The sequence below is a fragment of the Podarcis melisellensis genome, assembly GCF_964234715.1.
Source record: "Podarcis melisellensis genome assembly, chromosome: 9".
In the NCBI taxonomy this organism is placed as follows: domain Eukaryota; kingdom Metazoa; phylum Chordata; class Lepidosauria; order Squamata; family Lacertidae; genus Podarcis; species Podarcis melisellensis.
The window spans coordinates 20694852-20715629 of record NC_138541.1 but is presented as its reverse complement, the minus strand read 5'-3'; the positions used below and the strand labels follow the sequence as shown (position 1 = coordinate 20715629).

At 42.6% G+C, this 20778-nt stretch overlaps 1 protein-coding gene across 2 annotated transcripts in view; it reads left to right on the top strand.

Annotated features, from left to right (window-relative positions):
- The first annotated feature begins 5591 nt into the window (after positions 1-5591).
- Positions 5592-20778, top strand: part of EMCN (endomucin) — a 41066-nt gene continuing 25879 nt past the window's right edge. Inside the window, exons 1-3 of one of the 2 annotated variants that reach the window (XM_081925396.1) lie at positions 5592-5758; positions 18864-18905; positions 19552-19581. In XM_081925396.1, coding sequence (XP_081781522.1) covers positions 5665-5758; positions 18864-18905; positions 19552-19581 — 166 coding nt within the window. In that variant the 5' untranslated portion in view covers positions 5592-5664. The remainder of the gene's footprint in view (positions 5759-18863; positions 18906-19551; positions 19582-20778) is intronic. The other variant, XM_081925397.1, reaches the window with a different exon arrangement.

The following is a 20778-nucleotide window of genomic DNA, read 5'->3' as shown; positions in this document are numbered from 1 at the left end:
TGGAAAGCTACACCCAGTGAATTGAAACAAACAAACAAACAAACAGGAGTCTGGGCACACACACACACACACACACACACACACAAAATGGCATAGAAGTCATTGCAGCAATGGAATGCACAAACTATCATCAGGGCAGGATCACACTTCAAAACGACCTTGACAGATTAGAGAACTGGGCCAAAACAAACAAAATGAATTTTAACAGGGAGAAATGTAAAGTATTGCACTTGGGCAAAAAAAAATGAGAGGCACAAATACAATATGGGTGACACCTGGCTTGAGAGCAGTACATGTGAAAAGGATCTAGGAGTTTTGGTTGACCACAAACTTGACATGAGCTAGCAGTGTGACGCGGCAGCTAAAAAAAGCCAATGCAATTCTGGGCTGCATCAGTAGGAGTATAGCATCTAGATCAAGGGAAGTAATAGTGCCACTGTATTCTGCTCTGGTCAGACCTCACCTGGAGTACTGTGTCCAGTTCTGGGCACCACAGTTCAAGAAGGACACTGACAAACTGGAACGTGTCCAGAGGAGGGCAACCAAAATGGTCAAAGGCCTGGAAACGATGCCCTATGAGGAACGGCTAAGGGAGCTGGGCATGTTTAGCCTGGAGAAGAGGTGGTTAAGGGGTGATATGATAGCCATGTTCAAATATATAAAAGGATGTCACATAGAGGTGAGAGAAAGGTTGTTTTCTGCTGCTCCAGAGAAGCGGACACGGAGCAATGGATCCAAACTACAAGAAAGAAGATTCCACCTAAACATTAGGAAGAACTTCCTGACAGTAAGAGCTGTTCGACAGTGGAATTTGCTGCCAAGGAGTGTGGTGGAGTCTCCTTCTTTGGAGGTCTTTAAGCAAAGGCTTGACAGCCATATGTCAGGAGTGCTCTGATGGTGTTTCCTGCTTGGTAGGTGGTTGGACTTGATGGCCCTTGTGGTCTCCTCCAAATCTATGATTCTATGATTCTAGGTTGGCTTGCTTAAAAAGGCACACTGAATAAATCCTAGTGTCCGCTGAGCTAGATGAAGACTAAGGCTGCTAAACCAGTGCTAGAGTATCTCAACTCACAGGAAGCCCCAGATAGCTGCATATAAACTCTGTAACAGCCCTACCTCAGAAATATTTAGAGTGGTTAAAGCAAGTCACCCTTGGGGTGACAGGACTGGATTTTGGTTGTGTAAAAGGTGCCAGGAGTGCTTTTGCCCAGCTTTGGCTAGGATGCCCCAGTTGTGCTCCTTCCTGGAGAATGCAGATCTGGCCATGGTGATACATGCTTCTCATTTCGATTTGTGCAATACACTCTCATGGAGCTACCCTGGAAGACTGTTTGTAAACTTGAGGGGTTGTAAAATGCAGCCACCAGATGGTTGTCTGACGTGTGCTTTATGAACTATTGAAGAATTATCTTTTATCCACTGCACTGGCTTCCAAGTTGCTCATTCTTGCCTATAAGGCCTTAAATGGATTGGGACCAAGAAAGACCACCTCCGTCTCTTGCGAGCATGCCTTGTATGTCCCACACTTAGGAGAAACTAGGCTCATTGGTACCTGGGACAGGGCCTTTTTGGTTGCAGCACCCCTCCACACTGTGGAACTTCCTCTCTAGGAAGTTCGAGTTGGCCTGAACCTGCAAAACTTTCAGCAGGCTATAAAAACTTTTTTTTTCTTTTGCCTGGCCTTTGATTCAAAACAATCTGCCCTCCAGTTCTGTTTCAATAAAGGTTTTGTCCTGTTTAAGTGGTGTTTTTTTAAAAAAAAATCTGTGTTGTTGTTTTTGATTATTGTATATTGCCAGGTTGCGGGGGCAATATACAATTCTTGTGAGCCAGGTTCTTGTGAGCCAGAAGGCAATAAATAATCAATCAACTGCTTAGGGGCTTACATAAAAACGACATCAACTATCTCTTATTTCACAAAAGCCACAGCACTGTCATGATTTTGTGATTTTATTCTACCACCACAAGGGCTGAAATGTTTACAAGATAACTGAGTTATCATTGCCCATGTCCATTTAGCTTAAATATTTTTTCACCCAACCGGTCCATCCTCTCCTCCCCATTTCCATTCCTGTTTTCACGTCGCATGTCATTTGCATTAGGATGTGATTTGTACTTAGATAGATAGCGGTTGAGCTTGCACAGTCTTTTGGAAAATTGAGGCCTGGCCCCGACACACAGCTTCTGTTTTGCTTCGTGAGAGACAGCCAAGAGTATAATCAGAGCATGCATTTTGAATAACAAAAGATGCCAAGGAGACTGACTCACTGTTTCCGATTTAATTAGCTTGGATCAGGATGTGGGGCTCATAAACACATATTGGGATGGGGGACTTTATATGACACAATTATTCACAGAGTCCGTGGGCCTCAGTTTTGCTTTGCCTTGTCTCAGACTTCCAATCTCCTAAGCATGATGTTTTGTCTGGCTGCAGCCAACCAATAACCTTTTCCTTAATGGTGTATCAGGTTTTGCTTCTGATGAGCTGCTAAAGATGAACAAATCAACCTATTCCCATGTCAGCTCTGCATGCTTTCAGTCGTAAGTCTGCTCTGTCCCCTTTTTTCTTTTTAAAAGGCACAACATTTAAAATGTGTGTTTTAATTGCATGGAGTTTTCCCTTACGTATGCACTTTCCCTTAAAATATACATTTCATATGCATTTCCTGCCCTAAAAATAAGCACCTCTGAATGCATTTTCTGGGAGGAGAGTAGGATGAGGTTATTTCCTTAACCAAAACTATATTGCAAACTTTGGAGCAGTGCACAAAGTTAATTACGAAGTGCATTCTGATAAGTCCAGGGACTGCAAATTAGCTAGGTGAACATTAAAATATGGACTAAGCTAAATTCTCTTCCAAACCTTACACATTGCAATGCCAAGAATATTGCTCTTTGCCTCATCCAAAGATGGATATGGGCTGGCACTTTCTCTTTTCAACAATGCATAGCTGTCAACTTTTCCCTTTAATTCTGAGGAATCCTATTCGGAATACAGTGGTACCTTGGGTTACATATGCTTCAGGTTACATATGCTTCAGGTTACAGACTCCGCTAACCCAGAAATAATACCTCGGGTTAAGAACTTTGCTTCAGGATGAGAACAGAAATCGTGCTCCAGTGGTGCAGCAGCAGGAGGAGGCCCCATTAGCTAAAGTGGTGCTTCAGGTTAAGAACAGTTTCAGGTTAAGAACGGACCTCCGGAACGAATTAAGTACTTAACCCGAGGTACCACTGTATGGGAATTTCCCTTAAAAAAGTTGAAATGTTGACAGCTATGCAACAATGTATTATTTACTTCCTTACGTACAGACTTCTAGTCTGCCTTTCACACACACCTCATAAGACACCTTACAGATTTAATTATAATTATAATTGTTATAAAAACTATAAATTCAGCAATATGAGCAAAGCATTAAAATTAAATTTAAAAAACCAGCACAGCTTAAAACAGAACAAGCCAGTTGGCACACAGAGAAATGAACAATAACACCCTTCTGGAGTAAGGTCACGACTACACCATACATTTAAAGCACATTTAGAGTTCATAGCTCCCCCAAAAGAATCCTGGGAACTGTAAATTTACCCCTCACAGAGCTACAATTTCCATAATCCTTACCAAATTACAGTTCCCAGAATCCTTTAGGGAAAGCTGGGGAAAATGATAATTTTGAAATTGAAAAATATGCAATTGTTTTTTCCAGCGCCTTTAGAGATTGAAAGGCATTTGGTTACTTTAGTAACAAAGTATTATGTATAACTTGATTAGCCATTAAAAGATTATGTTTGGTATTTTAAAAATACAATTAATTCAGTCAATAATTAAACATTGAATTTACTTTTTTTACAAAAATTTAAAATGTTTGTTTGTTTGTTTGATTGATTATACTCTGTCTTTCCCCCAACAGGATTTATTTCTAGCTTTAATTAGAAATCCAAGTTAGTCATGATGATTAACTTCAGTGGGCCTACTCTGAGTAGAGTTAGCACTGAATACCACGCAATGTCTCCTACAGTCCTCTAGAGCAGGCATCCCCAAACTCGGCCCTCCAGCTGCTTTGGGACTACAACTCCCATCATCCCTGACCACTGGTCCAGTTATCTAGGGATGATGGGAGTTGTAGTCCCAAAACAGCTGGAGGGCCAAGTTTGGGGATGCCTGCTCTAGAGTGTCAAGCAGACATCAAGCACTCATTTCCACAAAAAGAGCCGTGAAAACAAGCCAAGATTCAATTAATAGGACTTGAAATGTAATCAATCCATGTTGCAACACATACTTCCCTGCTACTAAATTTGTATCTGACAAGGGAAGGCAACTGAGCAGTTCTTGCCCATGATGTAAATTATTGCCAAGAAGGAGGATCGGGAATGGGCTGTGTTGAGGATTATGTGGAAGGGCTGAGGGGTTTCAGCAAGGTGGGGAAATGACTCAGTCATAGGACTGAAAATACATCATATGCTTGTCACCCTAGGAGAGATGATTGAGGAAGAAATAGCGTTGCTTGTGGCAGGCCATGAAGACAACAATGACTGCAGTAACCAGCCAATCAGTTGCTTTGGCTGAAGATCACCTTTAGCTTCTCCTGTGAACCTCCTCCAGCTAATCCTTAGATTACAGTAGTACCTCGGGTTATTTACGCTTCAGGTTACATACGCTTCAGGTTACAGACTCCGCTAACCCAGAAATAGTGTTTCAGGTTAAGAATTTTGCTTCAGGGAAGTTCATGAGAACAGAAATCGTGCTCCGGCAGCGCGGTGGCAGCAGGAGGCCCCATTAGCTAAAGTGGTGCTTCAGGTTAAGAACAGTTTCTGGACCTCCAGAACAAATTAAGTACTTAACCCAAGGTACCACTGTGTCTGGTTCTGAAACTACTTTTGCTCCCCTCTTCTCTAACCTCTTGGTTCAGTCCTCGGGGCAGGGGCTAAGGAAAGGAAGATGAAAAATTTGTCTGAAGGCAGGAAAGCAAACTGATGGCTTGTCTTTCATCACTTTATTTCCAGAAGTGCTCAGCTTATTTCTTCCTCTCAGTTGCTTTAATAAGCTGTTCCCCCAAAATGATAAAAAATAATATGAGGAGTGAAGAAAAATCAATTTGAAATTGCATGTTACCTGAATGAGGACATACTGAAGGTGTGTTAGCATAGGTAAACAGAGATATAGCTATAACCATAGCTATAGCTATAGATGAGATAGAGATAGAGATAGAGATAGAGATAGAGATAGAGATAGAGATAGAGATAGAGATAGAGATAGAGATAGAGATAGAGATAGAGATAGAGATAGAGATAGAGATAGAGATAGAGATAGAGATAGAGATAGAGATAGAGATAGAGATAGAGATAGAGATAGAGATAGAGATAGATACACTGTAGATATATAAAAACTGTGAATCTGGTCCTCTTCTCAAGCAAGATCTGCTCCCTTTGGAACCTTTCCTGACCTCTGAGGCTGAAGAAGAACAAACTAAAGTAGTAACAAAAACACGATTGCCTGCCAAGGAAAAGGAGTTCCTGCTAAAGGGCTGAAACAATAAATCTGAATTCCCAGAGGGAGTCTGTCGTATTTCCTCCTGTTCTTTATCAAGCTCCCAAAAATAAGCAGGACTGGGCAGTGGCCATTCATATGGGGAAAGAGTTTGGTGCTTTACTGCCTTTGGAAAAGGAATGCCTACAGCACAGAGAACAAGCATTATGGAGCTGTTGGGCAGAGTCCTCCTCTCTGTGGCTTTGTTGACCCTCTGCTGTGTCCACGGTAATGGTACATTCCTCTTTGCTACTCTTTTCTGGCTTGCTTGCTCCCTCAGAGCAGCTGGGGACAAGTAGAGGTTCCTGGCTAGGAAAAGGTTTGCCTGCTATACTGCTTTTTCTTGGGCTATACTAGAGAGTGCTTCATTGCCACACATGCATGGACTGGCTGATTGCATGACTAGAGAAGGAAGGAAGAAGGTTGTTTCTTATGGATCTCAGTGTATTCAGAGAATAATATCTCTTGCTGGTCAGCTCTTCTGGAGCTCTAGTATTTGAGAGTGGGCAGATTTATTTACCTATTGCATAGGGCCCTTAGGCCATGGTCACTTAGCCTAATTCACCACGACTGGTAGCTCCTTGAACACATCATACCTCCTGGAGATTAACCCCATCAGACTTTTTATTACAAGCAAAGAATAAGGCTGCATTTCTAAGCACACTTACTAGGAACTAAGCGTCTTTGAAGGTAGTAGAAATTGCTTCTGAATACACATGCAGATATTTGTACTGTTAAGAGTGGTAAGTATTGTTCAAAGGAGATTGAAACAAGTAGAGGAGTAAAACTGAGAGGGGAGTGTTGCATTATTGAGGTCATTTTCTAATTTTGTTCTTTTTTAATTTTAAATTTTGAAGGAAAAGGGACATGGAGAATAAGAAAAAAAATACAGAGATTAACACAGATATCATTGGGACTATGCAGATCTAGGATTCTTTCTTATTTTAACTTTGGATTCTAATCATTGTATATCATTCAATCAGTTTTTGCAGGCTGTAGTACAGAATTGTTGTGTTTTTTACAGTCCACAGTATTCAGTTTTAAAGCAAAACAAAGGCTGATAACCAGAGAACTGGAACTGTTATTTGAAAAGACAGTAATTCCATTTGATGCTAGGAAATGTTGTTTTTGCAGAAGGTGCTGTTTTGTGCAGTTGTCTCCTTTAAAAAGATGCAAAGTCTATACCCTTTCACAGATATATTATAAATAGACCAGTTGATTGAATGGTTACTAACCATGTAGCCGAATGCCGGCTGCTAAGTAATCACAAGTATTGGATCAAAGTCTTTTCCTCGGCTTACTCATTAGAATGGAAATAAACAGAAGCTTAGTGTGGCATAACCCGTGTTGTTGGGCAGGCTCGCTGCTGTTCAAAATGTTGACAAGGAGATTGGCACCAATGGTACCATCACTGAAAGATCTGCTTTCAAACCCATGTCATGTCAGCATACACTCTGAAAATGCTCATTGGAGCCCCATTGGTGTCCTTCAGCATTTAGAAGAAGGAGCCCCGATGCCTTGGTTAAACTTTGAAGGGGTTGTATGACTTCTGCAATTCAAGATGGAAAGGGGTCAATAGCAGCAGAAAGAGCTCGGTGTCCTGGTTATGAGAAAGCAGGGGTAGGGAAATTGGTCAATTTCAATTCTTCCAGTCTTCAGCTTTCCACATTTCCTCATCAGTTTACAAACTCTTTTTTTTAAAAAGCAAAAGTCAAAGCATCGCAAGAGGTGTTGAAATTTTGGGAGGTTGGATAGTTACAGTGGAATGGTCTTGAGGGTGGGGTGCACATTCTTATTTTTATTTATCATTATTACTTTGTTTTAAAAAATTTTAGTGCAAATTTATGCTAATATACATGTGTTTGTATGCAAGTTTGCCTAATATACCATTTCTGCTGAGCAATTCCCCCCATTATATGCACTTTTGTACATGTTACTTGGCTGCAGAACTGCATTGCAAAATTCAGAGAAGCGTGGCTTTTGAAAGATGACTTGCGTTGGGTCATGGATTGTTTCAGCAAGTGCAAGTGCAAAGATAGGTTTACCTTTAAATACAAATGAAATCTAATTCCCCCACCACCCCCCACTGCAACCCAGAAAGTGCCCCCTCTTGGTATGTGATGTTTCTCCCCTGCTGTGGCCATGCTTCATTTTCTAAGTATCTCTCTTCTTTCCAAATCAATGGCTGCACCTTTCCCCTCCCCCCCAAACTGGTGAGTAATTACTACAGGTTGGAGAGGTATATTTCAGCCTAGGCAGGCCTTCTCCATTAGAGCTTCTTCCTAACTGAGTTCAGAGTGGAAGGGTAGCCAAATGACAACTTTGGATAGTGACTTAACCCAAACTGCCTAATGCTGAGTTTCATGACACCCCACATCCAAAACGAACAGCCTACGCCAAGGATGGAGAACTTGGAACTCTTCAGTTGTTGATGGACAACAACGTCCACCATCCCTGACCTTTAACCATGCTGACTGGGTCTGATGGGAGTTGTTGTTCAACAGCATCAGTAGGGCAACCAGTTGCCCACCCCTGTACTATTATTTGAATGGAGGGGCTTGCATTTTCAAGCCCCTTCCCCTCTGCAAATACGTAAAGGTAAAGGGACCCCTGACCATTAGGTCCAGTCATGACTGACTCTGGGGTTGCAGTGCTCATCTCGCTTTTTTTGCCAAGGGAGCCGGCGTACAGCTTCCGGGTCATGTGGCCTGCATGACTAAGCCACTTCTGGTGAACCAGAGCAGCGCACGGAAACACCGTTTACCTTCCCGCCAGAGCGGTACCTATTTATCTACTTGCACTTTGATGTGCTTTTGAACTGCTAGGTGGGCAGGAGCTGGGACCGAACAACGGGAGCTCACCCCGTCGCAGGGATTCGAACCGCCAACCTTCTGATCAGCAAGCCCTAGGCTCTGTGGTTCAACCCACAGCGCCACCCACGTCCCTTGCAAATACATACCCCATCCCTAATTGTACATAAAGATATTTAAATTGTGTGGACAATGCCCCTAGCAATTAGTAACCATTTTTCCTCAGTTCTTCTCTTCCTTGTTGGCATAAATTAGAGAAATATTAAAACTACTTTAGGAATAATCCAGTTCTTAAGACATGCTGCTAATAAGTAAAACCATTCACACAATTACCCTAATCCTATTTGTGTTGACCTAGTAGCATCTTCCATATTTTTCATTAATTAGAGATTAAAATGACCTGACCTACTTAGGGGTATTATCCAGCTCTTTGAAAGGCAGTATATATATATATATATATATATATATATATATATATATATATATATATATATATATATGCAGGTTTTGGTGTCCTCGGGTGTCTTCCCGTGTAAAAGTTGGGGTGTCTAGGCGACGTTTCGACGAGGTCTCACTCGTCATCTTCAGGCTGGTGCTTTCGGCTTCTTGTTACTGGAACAGAGCAGGATCTCAGTGTTTGAGTTCCTATAAATACTGTTGAGGGGGTGTGGTGTATAGCCTCCAATGTTCTGGGCAGAGAGGAAGTTCCCAGGCTAGTGTGCCTTTTCTTCTTTTGTTCCTTAATTACTTGAGGGATATCTTGAGTGATTTCTTGAGTGATATCCTGAGTACCACTTAGGTGGGTCATTAGGTGTGGATTAGTTGCTAAAGTCTTTGTGTCTTGACCTCTTGAACTTTGTGAAGAGTTTTTCTGAGAAGATGGCTGTACTGCACTTAGTTGTGCTCTGGCTTGGCTTCGTGTATAGGGGCGAGCTGTGGTTTTGTGGCCTGTGTCAGCCAGATCTGTGTAGGGATTGCAGGTCTGGCTGACACAGGCCACAAAACCACAGCTCGCCCCTATACACGAAGCCAAGCCAGAGCACAACTAAGTGCAGTACAGCCATCTTCTCAGAAAAACTCTTCACAAAGTTCAAGAGGTCAAGACACAAAGACTTTAGCAACTAATCCACACCTAATGACCCACCTAAGTGGTACTCAGGATATCACTCAAGAAATCACTCAAGATATCCCTCAAGTAATTAAGGAACAAAAGAAGAAAAGGCACACTAGCCTGGGAACTTCCTCTCTGCCCAGAACATTGGAGGCTATACACCACACCCCCTCAACAGTATTTATAGGAACTCAAACACTGAGATCCTGCTCTGTTCCAGTAACAAGAAGCCGAAAGCACCAGCCTGAAGATGACGAGTGAGACCTCGTCGAAACGTCGCCTAGACACCCCAACTTTTACACGGGAAGACACCCGAGGACACCAAAACCTGCATTCCTGTACCCGTGAAAATCTACGAAAGCATATATATATATATATATATATATATATATATATATATATATATATATATAAACACACACATACACACATATTCCTTCTTTGAATATATTTTCCACAGCTTTGTCCAATCAAGGTTTTTAATTTATATGTCTTGAATGCCAAGGGGTTTAGCTACTCTCTCTCTGTCTTTTCATTGCAGGCTGATGTAATGGGCCTCACCACATGGTTATTTTGGGTGATATTCCATTTAATCAAATGCTATGACTGTTTAACAAAAATAAAAACCCACCCTATTGCCCTGTGAAATGGTCATCCCATTTCCCTTTATCTAGTTTCCATCCTTCTTTGGTTTTTGGCATTCTGATTCTTTGTGGGGGTTTTTTGAAATTGTCATCCTTAGCTGGGCTTCTCAACCCAGTCATATTGAGAAAGGGCACACCCTGCTAAGAATGGGTGACCCAACTGCATCCCCACAAGTCATTGCTTTTGATAATCAGTAATAGCCATGTGTGGCGCTATGGGTTAAACCACAGAGTCTAGGACTTGCCGATCAGAAGGTTGGCGGTTCGAATCCCTGCGACGGGGTGAGCTCCCATTGCTCCGTCCCTGCTCCTGCCCACCTAGCAGTTTGAAAGCATGTCAAAGTGCAAGTAGATAAATAGGAACCACTCTGGCAGGAAGGTAAATGGCGTTTCCGTGCGGTGCTCTGGTTTGCGAGAAGCGGCTTAGTCATGCTGGCCACATGACCAGGAAGCTGTACACCGGCTCCCTCGGCCAATAAAGCGAGATGAGCGCCGCAACCCCTGAGTCGGTCACAAATGGACCTAATGGTCAGGGGTCCCTTTTACCTTTTAATAGCCATGTGTAACTTTCTACTAGATGCTTTTTACAAGCATGGGCTTCCTTTACAAAGCTCTGCATGCAGCAGGCTGTTATCTCTGCCATTTTATTCAAAGTAGCCTCATAGAAAATGTAGGAAGCTGCCTGATACCAAGTCCACACCTTCCAACACGACGCAGGGAAAAACCAGGATGCCATCTTCTGGGGCCGCATACCCATGCAAGTCATGTGACCTGTATGAGATCGTGGCCCTGGGGAAAGTACTTTTCGGGGATGAGATTGCATCCTGAAAGAACACAAGAGCACAGGGCCCAAAATGGCCATAATAATTTAAAATTCAGACTTAAAAACAGTTAAATTAGGTTACTGTCACAAGAATAGGCTGGGTCCTGAAAACACACGACTCCAGTGTACAAGAACGAGGCTAAATCCCAGGTGAGGGCATCTGGTGAGTTTGTTGTTGTTGTTTTTTCCCCTCAGCCTAAGTCTGCCTCTCCAGATATCACAAAAAAGAGCACTCCACAGCTTTTGAAATGGCTTTACCATAATCCTTTGGGCTGGCCAAAGTGTGCTCACCTGAACAAGTAGATCTTTTATATGGAAACTACAAGTGATTCTTTGCTGAGGGGACTAATTGCACACAGAGAATGCTGTTCAGCGCGAGAGACCATGGTGGAAGTGCCCCTTCTGCTCCTTCAACAAGGCTGCTCATCCCTGCTGCCCAAGAATTTCAGGCAGCTTATCTTTCTGCGAGTTAAATTAAGAAGAGAGAGCCCTGACCATCCATCAAAATAAACTTCAGTATAAGCCGTAGGATTTCAATGGGGGTGGGGGAGAGAGAGTGATAATGTCAAGAGTTTGGATTCATTATGCAACGGAACCCTTTTTCTTTCAGGAGGGCAATGTGAAGCAATGTCAGAAGCTGCCTCATACTCTTTGTTCACCCAGCTCAATACAGTCTGCTCTGGCATCAGCTCTCCAAGGTCTCAAAGCACACATCCTCCCCTTCTTTGCTACTTGGTATTTTTCTGTGGAGGTATCAGAGACTGAACCTTGCACCTTTGGTTTGAAAAGCATATGCTCTGTCACCAACCTGTGGTCCTTCCTACCTCATTAACGTCCATCAGATGTTACTTTGTTTCTTCATTTAGCTATCTTCTACCAAAGGCTCCTCGCATGTAATCATCATCTGGATGATTTGAAGTTCTAGGTGTGTATTTTCAGTGTCCTGTAACGTGCCATATTCCACATTTGTGTACATAGACAGACTAACCTGGGTCATGGCTCAGTGGCAACACATCTGGCTTGCATTCAGAAGGTCCCAGAAAAACTAGATAGACCAGTAGACAGACACTTGTAAGGCAGGTTCCTACGATCCTTTGTTTACAAGGGAAGGACCATGGTAGAGCATCTGCCTTGCTGCCGTCTTCCCTGTTGGTCCCTGCAGGACTGCTTAGGTTTCCCATTGCAGATTAGCAGCCAGAACCTTTGATGTAACCTGTAGCTGTGTACTTCATAAAAGTGTACCAGCAGAGATGCTGCCTGACAGTAACATTCCCTTCCCCTGATCTAGGATATTTTGACATGTGATGCAGCTGTTTATACACACTCAGAGCACTTTTAAAAAATATATATTTATTTGGTTTTTCAAATTAAAATTTTACTGTCACATGTCCAACTTGCAACATAAAAACAAGATGACTTCTCTCCTCCCCTTTGTGGGTCCTATTGTTAATCATTTCCTCCTGCATCTTTTATGATAATCCAAAATCGTTTACCTCTCAATTGTGTCCAAAACTCACCATTAAACTACAAGTGATATTCCAATCCTACTAATGATTTTAACTGTTTACAATGGTTTCTAAGATAAGTTATAATTTCCCCCCATTCCTTATTAAACATTTTGTCTTCCTGATTTCTGATTCTTCTGGTCATTTTGGCTATTTCGGCATAATCCATCAACTTGATCTGCCATTCTTCTCTGGTGGGGGCTTTATCTTCTTTCCATCTCTAAACCAATAACATCCACACAGCCGTGGATGCATAGGCGCCGACTCCATGGGGCCTGAGGGGGCCCGAGCCCCCTCAAAAATTCGTTTTGGGGGGGCTCTGCCCCCCCAATAATTTAAGAAAATTATTACCGTATTTTTCCCTCAAAAAGAGGAAGCGGCTGCTTTCCTGCATTCTGCCTCAGGGTCTTACTGCCCACCCTCCTCTGTTTCCAGGGAAAGCCCCTCCCCTCCAGGCAAGCAGGCAGGAGAGAGAGAGAGAGAGAGAGAGAGAGAGAGAGAGAGAGAGAGAGAGAGAGAGAAGAGAGAGAGCTGGCTGGCTTGGGTGGGTAGGTGAGGGAAAACTTTTGCCTTCCTTTCCTCCTTGCCGTTATACCCCTCCCCTGCACCCCTCCCCTGCATTCTTAGCCAGCTGCTTCTCTGCACACCCCTCTCGTGCTCCTTGTCCGTTCTGTGTTTTTCCTTCCCTCCCCACTTAAAATTTGGTTTAAAAGCATGGATCCACATGGATCCTCAGGATCTTTGCATTGGGTCACCCCAAATTCACCAACAGATCACATAGCATGTCCATGGCTACAGCCTGCCCCCCCAAAATCACACACCCACTGTTGCCTGGGGCTGCAATGGTGCAAAAACGTGGTTACAAAGCATGGATCCACAGGGATTCTCAGGATTTTTGCATTGGGTCACCCCAAATTCACCATCAGATCACATGTCTGTGGCCACAGCATGAAGCACAAAAATGATACATCATTAATATTCACCGCCCACGGCGGCAGCCAATCGGCTGCCGCAAAGGGCGGGCCCTCACAGGTTCACTTAAGGTCGGGGCAGCCCGGGGCTCGCCCCTTTCGTTCCCCCAGCAGCAGCGGTTTGGAGGTCTTGGGCCCCCCCAATATTTTTTATAAGTCGGTATGGGCCCCCCCAATATTTTTTATAAGTCGGCGCCCCTGCGTGGATGCATACATAAATAGTCTTATCTGCTCCCTTGGGATTTCAGCACCTAGAATTCCTAAAAGGAAGGCTTCGGGGGGGTATTAACGAAAAGGTTACTTTAAACATTTTTTTTAACTCATTATATATCATTTCCCAAAATTCTTTTTACTGCCTTACATTTCCACCACATATGATAAAAGGTGCCTTCTTTTTCCTTACATTTCCAGCATACATTTATTCCCATTTTATACATTTCTGCTAATTTACTCGGAGTTAAATACCAGCAGTACATCATTGTCATAAAAAAAAAAATCTTTCAACGTGTAACATGCTGTGAATTTTAAATCCCAACTACTCCCATGCTGTTAGTTGTATATTATACCCAAAGTCTCTTGCCCAGTATAGTACATACGTTGTTCAAAGACTCATTTTAATGGCAGTCACAGGATGAGCCCAGACAGGGGTGCCATCTGGGGAGCCGAGAGGCTTAGGACCCTCCCAAAAAATTCAAGGAGAGGGCTGAGCCCCCTCAATATTCCACAACGACTGTGCACATGCTGGGCATGCACAACATGCAATGTGCTCACATCACACACTGCATGCCATGCGGCATGTGGGCAACACGCAAGCCATGCGGCATGTGGGCAACACATCAGCACGTCACATGGCATACGTGAGTGACATCAGCATGTCACATGGGCCCAGCTCCCTCAATCATGGGGGCAAGCCAGCACGCTTGAGCCCAGAGATCACCTCTTTGTCCAAGCAGCCACTAAACTTTAGACTCGAGTTTTCACTTTCTGGAGAAAACTGAGCATAAATAAGTCTGTAAAGAGGAGTGGGCAGCCATTTTTGGGGGGGGATGCAGTTGGAACCACAGTAATAACTCCTGACATGCTACCTCAGTTCACACTAACTGTTCCTCATATGGAGAAAGGTTGCCATATCTGCAAACATGTCTGTGTGATGGTGTGGAGGAATTCAGAAGAGGAGCTGTTAGTACAATGATAGGGTTGCCTTTACCTAACTGACACGTTCTGAAACCATTTGCCAATCAAAACACAGCCATCCTTTGAAATTCTCACTTCTCCAAATTTAGTACGAAAATGCATGATATAGGGCAACGTGTGCACAGAAATGCATATATCAGTGCAAAACAGCATGCAAAAATACATTATATTTGCTTTGCTAAAATGTGTGCATGAGGCAAAAGTGCATTGAAAAATCGTATATTAGGAGATGTTTGCACTAAAATGCGGTTGAAATTTCATGAGGATCTTTGGGGGGGGGTAGGGAAATGCCACAAACTGACGTAGAAATGTGCAGAACCTAGCTAAAGAGTGGGTTGGTGGGAGAAACGAAGAAGAACCAAAATGGCCAGATTTGCACATGTAAGAGAAGTCAGCAGATGGGGTGGGGGAACAGCTCTTCTGTTGTGTAGCAAACGATGGGCGGTGTTCTGTTTGCATTATTCAGTCGTATCTCGGTGTGTTGCTAGCTTGACCTTGCAGCTGCGGCTGTAATGCTCATATTTTTAGCATATCCTGTTATCTTCCACACACTCCCTGCAGCCACACCCTCACCACACTTCTCCCCCTGACACATTCCTGGAAGTGACTGCACTGGGATCAGGGAACAGAGACGGACTCCCACACGAAGCTTTCCGTGGGAATGTTGCTAGTCACTTCCACCAGGGATGGCAAATCCCTGCTGAATCCAGCCCAAGAGAGCCTTTCCTCTCAATGCTTGACAAGATGAAGCTGTTGCAGCTAAAGGGATATCAGAAAAGCACAGGCTGGGGGAGGAATAAGCAGGTGACTGCTAAATAGAGGAGGCCATGAGAGGACGGACAATCTTTCTATCACTGTAACAAATAAGGGGAACAAATGAGGGGAAGGGCCATAGCTCAGTGGATAGAGCATCTGCCTTGCAAGTGGAAGGTCCAAAGTTCAATCCCTGGTATCTCCAGGTAGGGCTGGGGAAACCGCTATCTAAAACCCTGAACAGCTGCATCCGGTCAGTGTAGACAATACTGAGCTAAAGGACCAATGGTCTGACTCAGAATAAGACAGCTTCTTATATTCCTATGACAGCCTTCCCCAACATGAGCCTTCTAGATACATACATACATACATACATACATACATACATACAGTCCAGCAACATCTGGGGGAACCACCCTTGAATTAAAGCAGGCATGAGGAGCCCTAGTCATCCCTGGTCATTGGCCATGCTTGCTGGGGCTGATGGGAGTTGCAGCTCAGCAACATATGGAAGACCACAGGTTCCTCTCACCTGGATTAAAGGATTAGTCCCATCCCTAAGCAAAATAGCTGACTTGTTGGTAACCATTCTGTGAATGCTCCTAGACAAACATTCATTGTTGACTCTGCCGCTCATGTGTGCAATTGTTGCTGGGGAGTTTTGCAGCATCCACACAATACTGCTGACATCAAAATGCCAACTCTATTCCTCCCCAGACCATTCCAGATCTACCCTTTCCAGGGAAAACCTCTCTCTCTCTCTCTCTCTCTCTCTCTCTCTGTGTGTGTGTGTGTGTGTGTGTGTGTGTGTGTGTTGCCAACCACCCATTTACAATATGAAGCCCCCCTTGGAAGCCCCCTTCCCTCATCCTTGTTCTTTGTCATCAGCTTGCTCCTCATCATCCTTGCTCTTCATCATGGACAGAGAGCTTTATTGGAGCTCTTGAGTGGACCAGAGGATTAAAGTTCTCCCTCTGGTCCACTCTGAGGCACCTAGTCCAACTGGCACCACTGGGAGAGTAAATGGCTATCTTTCACTTTCTTACTACTGTTATTATTTTTAAAATCTGCATACCGTCCTTCATCTGCAGATCTCATTGCACACGATGTGTCCTGGCTGAAGTGGGGACCACGTTTTTGAAAGACCCACCCATTTCTTCACTATCTATAGGAAAGGGCTACTGACATAAATAGTAAGCCTGATAAGATAGGGAAACAGGGCAGAAAGCTTCAGGTAGAGATATCAGAGAATTATGCAAAAGAAAAAGACATTGCTTTAGTCTGTGTGTTCACATCTGCAGTTTACATTTATAGTTAGAAATGGAAATCAGTCAAGTGGCTATGATTGATATTCATTGATATAATTGTTTTAAGTTCATACATAATTAACTATGGGGGGTTTTCTGCATTGATGTTCCCTTTACATTGAAATTAATGTAAGTTATAGAAGTTATATAAATACTTAATTTATGTAATTTACATTACATAGTGGACAGTGAGATGAATAATGCAATATTGGAAGAAACTGAACTGCAGCAGACCAGAAACAGCACCGATTGTGATGAATACAGGTTGGAACAGAAATTGCTGCCTTCTTCCATCTCTAGCTCTAGGCTGCAATCCTGTCTACATTTACCAGGGAGCAACCCCCATCTTACTGAGTGTGACTTTATCCAGAGTAAACATACACATCATTTAAGAGTAAATAAGCTATTAAAATGTGAACTTAAAAATTGCCCCCCAACAAATCAGGGGCCTTAACAATAAACAAATTCTCTGAAATGACACGCTCTTGAAGGGAGAGGTTCACAACTAAAGTTGCTTAAAATCCTATAAACTTCAGCTTCTTCTATAGATGCAAACCAGCCTTTTCATCCATTCATGAAGTAATAAGATGGTTCGAATGTCACATAATTTTCTCTGCCTATGTGATTTCCCCAAACATCTCCTCCTGTGCTGCTATATATTTTCTGCAATAAGGATTGCAATTTACATTGCACATTTGCACTGAAAAATTCAGACCTGTCATCACTGGCAATGGCTTTTTTCTGTGTCTGGGTTTGCTACTATAATTTGCTTTTCACACTGTAATAACTGCCGTATAATTAAGCTTTTCATAGTGGATTGACCCCTTGCACAGCAAAGTCAATGTGTTGAGAACAGGGGCACTTAAGTCTATTTACTGGAAAGAAATTATACGAAGCCCAGCTCTCCATATATTTAGCCTAGCTCCTTTTGGCTATGCAGCCATGCTATCGACTTCTGCTTATAGGTGCAAGTCCAGGAAAAAGCTTCCACTTAAAGGCACCAGCCAATTCCTGTTCCTGCTTTGAAGAAGAAAAAGAGAGAGAGTACATTTTTCATAAACAGGAAGCAAACTGTTCTTTCTGCAAACTGGTCTTTTCCTAAAATTACAAACCTGGTATCTCCTACTGTAGCTGTGAAATCATCATAATTTCAGTAAGGAATATCAGCAAAACACAACTGCCCACATTTTAACGAAAGGAGGATGTAAAAGAACAAAGTTGTAAAAAAAATTCCCCCAAAATGAATGTGATAGGAATTTTATGGTCTTAGATATATGGTAATGTTCATAAGTGTACCAACCAAGCACGTACATAGATCAGCACAGGAAGACCAACCTGGAACCATTTTGATTCCTAAACTGAGGCAATGTTTCTCTGCAAGGTCAAAGTGGGAAACCTCCCCATTGTCTTTTCCTTCACAAATCCTGTCTTAAGGGTATGTCTGTGTTTGAATAGGGTGTGAGCCTGTGACCTGGCCCAGGAACTAAGTATTTATCATTACAAAAGACTGGCCAGGCTACCCAGGAAATCTAACCTGCCAGACAGGAGATAAACAAGGACAGGAGAAAAACAACATTCAAATTTCTGTGATGTAGATATGATATATCTGAGGGGTGGTCTTAGGTTACACCCCTTCTGTGGTGTATGTATGATGTTTCTGGGGGTGGTCTTGATCTACAGGGTGGCAATTTCAAAAGTCTTTATAAGGCTTTGCACACCATTTTTCTGGGTCCTCCTCCTCTCCTGCGGGTGAGGGGAGCACCCTGTTGCAACAGATCAATAAAGATCAAGCTTACTAGCTGCTTTGCTTCTCAATATTCTCTGGTTGGCCTCTGTTATTTTCTTCTACCAATAGGGAACCTATGTAAGGATTCTATATGGGCTCTTGGATACCCCATAAGGGTGAAAGGGCAATTTTTGTTTACAACATGAACAAGCTGCCCTGAACACATTCTAGTACTGGTAGATAATAGGGAAATGCACCCAAATGGTGATTGGAATGGTAGCGCCTTATACCATTAAATAAGTGATGAGCTATAACAGAAAAGGTTAATCAATAAACCATCAAAGGAAAGCATTACCAACTGTTCAAACAGCTGCTCAGCAGAATGACTTCTGCTTTCATGGCATTGCCTCTGAGTGCTAATTCTTCATTTGACAGAGATTGTTGAGAACAATGATTAACACTCAAACTTATGTGTGTGTGTTTTTAAATCTTCAGGAGACATGAATACAACAACCAGCAAGGCCCAAACAACTCCTGGTAAGCAACAACCCTTTATTGTCTTATTTTTAACCATCTCTTGAGAAGAAAAATAAACTTCTTCCTTGTTGGTGTTTATCAGCAAAGCACATCATGGGTCCCTGCTGATTCGGGGCTTAACTATGATGGTGCATGAGAGCCAGTGCAGTCAGCTTAGTGGTTACAGTGTCAGGCTAAGATCAGAAAGATCTGGTTTAAATCGCTTCCCGTGCCCAGGGTGAGTATTCACTATCTCTTCCCAACCTACTTCACAGAGTTGTTGTGGGGATAAAAGAGTGAGAGAACCATATATACATCACCTTAAGCAGGGTATAATGTAAACAGCAGGAGTAATAGTAATAGTAAATATGTAATGCCTTGCCTCCTCTGTCATTCCCAAGGATTGTCAGAACTCCAGGGGGTCACTAACTTTCAGAAACCCTTATTCTTGCAATCTGGGGTGCTCATATCATCATTGATGCTGTCTGTTAGTTTGTTTTATTTCTCCAGGTATTCCTTTTACGCTCCCACAACCTTCCTTTAGCATAGGTCCCCTGCCTTATGAAATCCCTTCTCAACAATTATTATTAAGATGGCTGTTTAGTGTAACATTAATCTGAACTGCAAGATAAATCACCACAATGAATGCTTAATGTTATTTGTACAGGATCAACCACAACTATCTCAGCAACTACAGGTAAGCTATATAATTGTATATAATCGTCTGGAATTTTAAAGTCACTGCATATCATTTATACTAATTCATGGAAACAATTGTTTTTAGCTTACTTCAGTGTCCATTGAAGGGTCCACTCGATTGGGTTAAACGCCTTTGCATTTGGTTTCCATTGCATTCATTTGCAAGGACTTTGCTTCAAGGTTTCCATTTCAAATCGAAATGGATATATATATATATATATATATATATATATATATATATATATATGGAGAAGTTGGAGATTAGTGTTATAGTAAGTGTAAAAGGGAGGCTCCTTACTGTGGAGGTGAGAGGAATCCAATGGAAGAGGAGATATAATATTCAAAAGTGAAGCATGATAGGGCAATGGAGTCTGCTCCATTAGAGCAAATGGGCACTGCCCCACTAACCTTGATTCCACGAAGCCCACTTGTCTGCCTTCTGACTTGCAACCAGTCCTTATCTCCAGATAAGGTCCAGGCAGAAGGTACTATTTGTAGATCTCTGGGTTATTTGTAGCTAATCACCAATAACATCTGACTCCCAGTGGTTCAAAAATAGCACCAGCCTTTCCCCCCGAATTAGGCTTCTAATTTGTGTGGTGGGGGACTAGGATTTTTTTGTGAAAGAACTATGACCTCATTTCTGGTACTGAAGACAAAGTCTTGGGCCGAGAGATGCTTTGTTCTTTCATTCTAAGTGTATATGTGCCCTTCTTACATTTTGATACAGCTGGTATTTGGGTTTGTGGGTGGGAATCTGATCTTATAGGTTGGCAGTTCACCCAACCCTGCTTTAGATAATGATCAAGAATCCAGAAGTGAATTTTGAAGCACGCACTCACACCCACCATTCATATTTTCATAATAAAGCTGATACCAATTTGCAGTTAACTAGGATATCTTAGGGAACACTTTCCCTCAAATAGATCTGTCCTGTCACTAAGGTCTTCTTCCTGGGGCTACTTTTCCAAATTTTAAAAAACCAGGTTCTCTACTTAAATCATGATTTGTGTGCAGGAGTAGCTTGTCCCTCAAGTATCATGGTATGAAGACCTTTACTTCTCAAATAAAGTACAGCGAAATTGAAGGGTATTGTAACTTCAGAGGCCAATAAAAATTGTCAAATGCCTGGCTGAGCTCAGGAAGAGAATAGATTTTATTTTATTTTTTAAAAGGTATATTAAAGCTGTAAAGA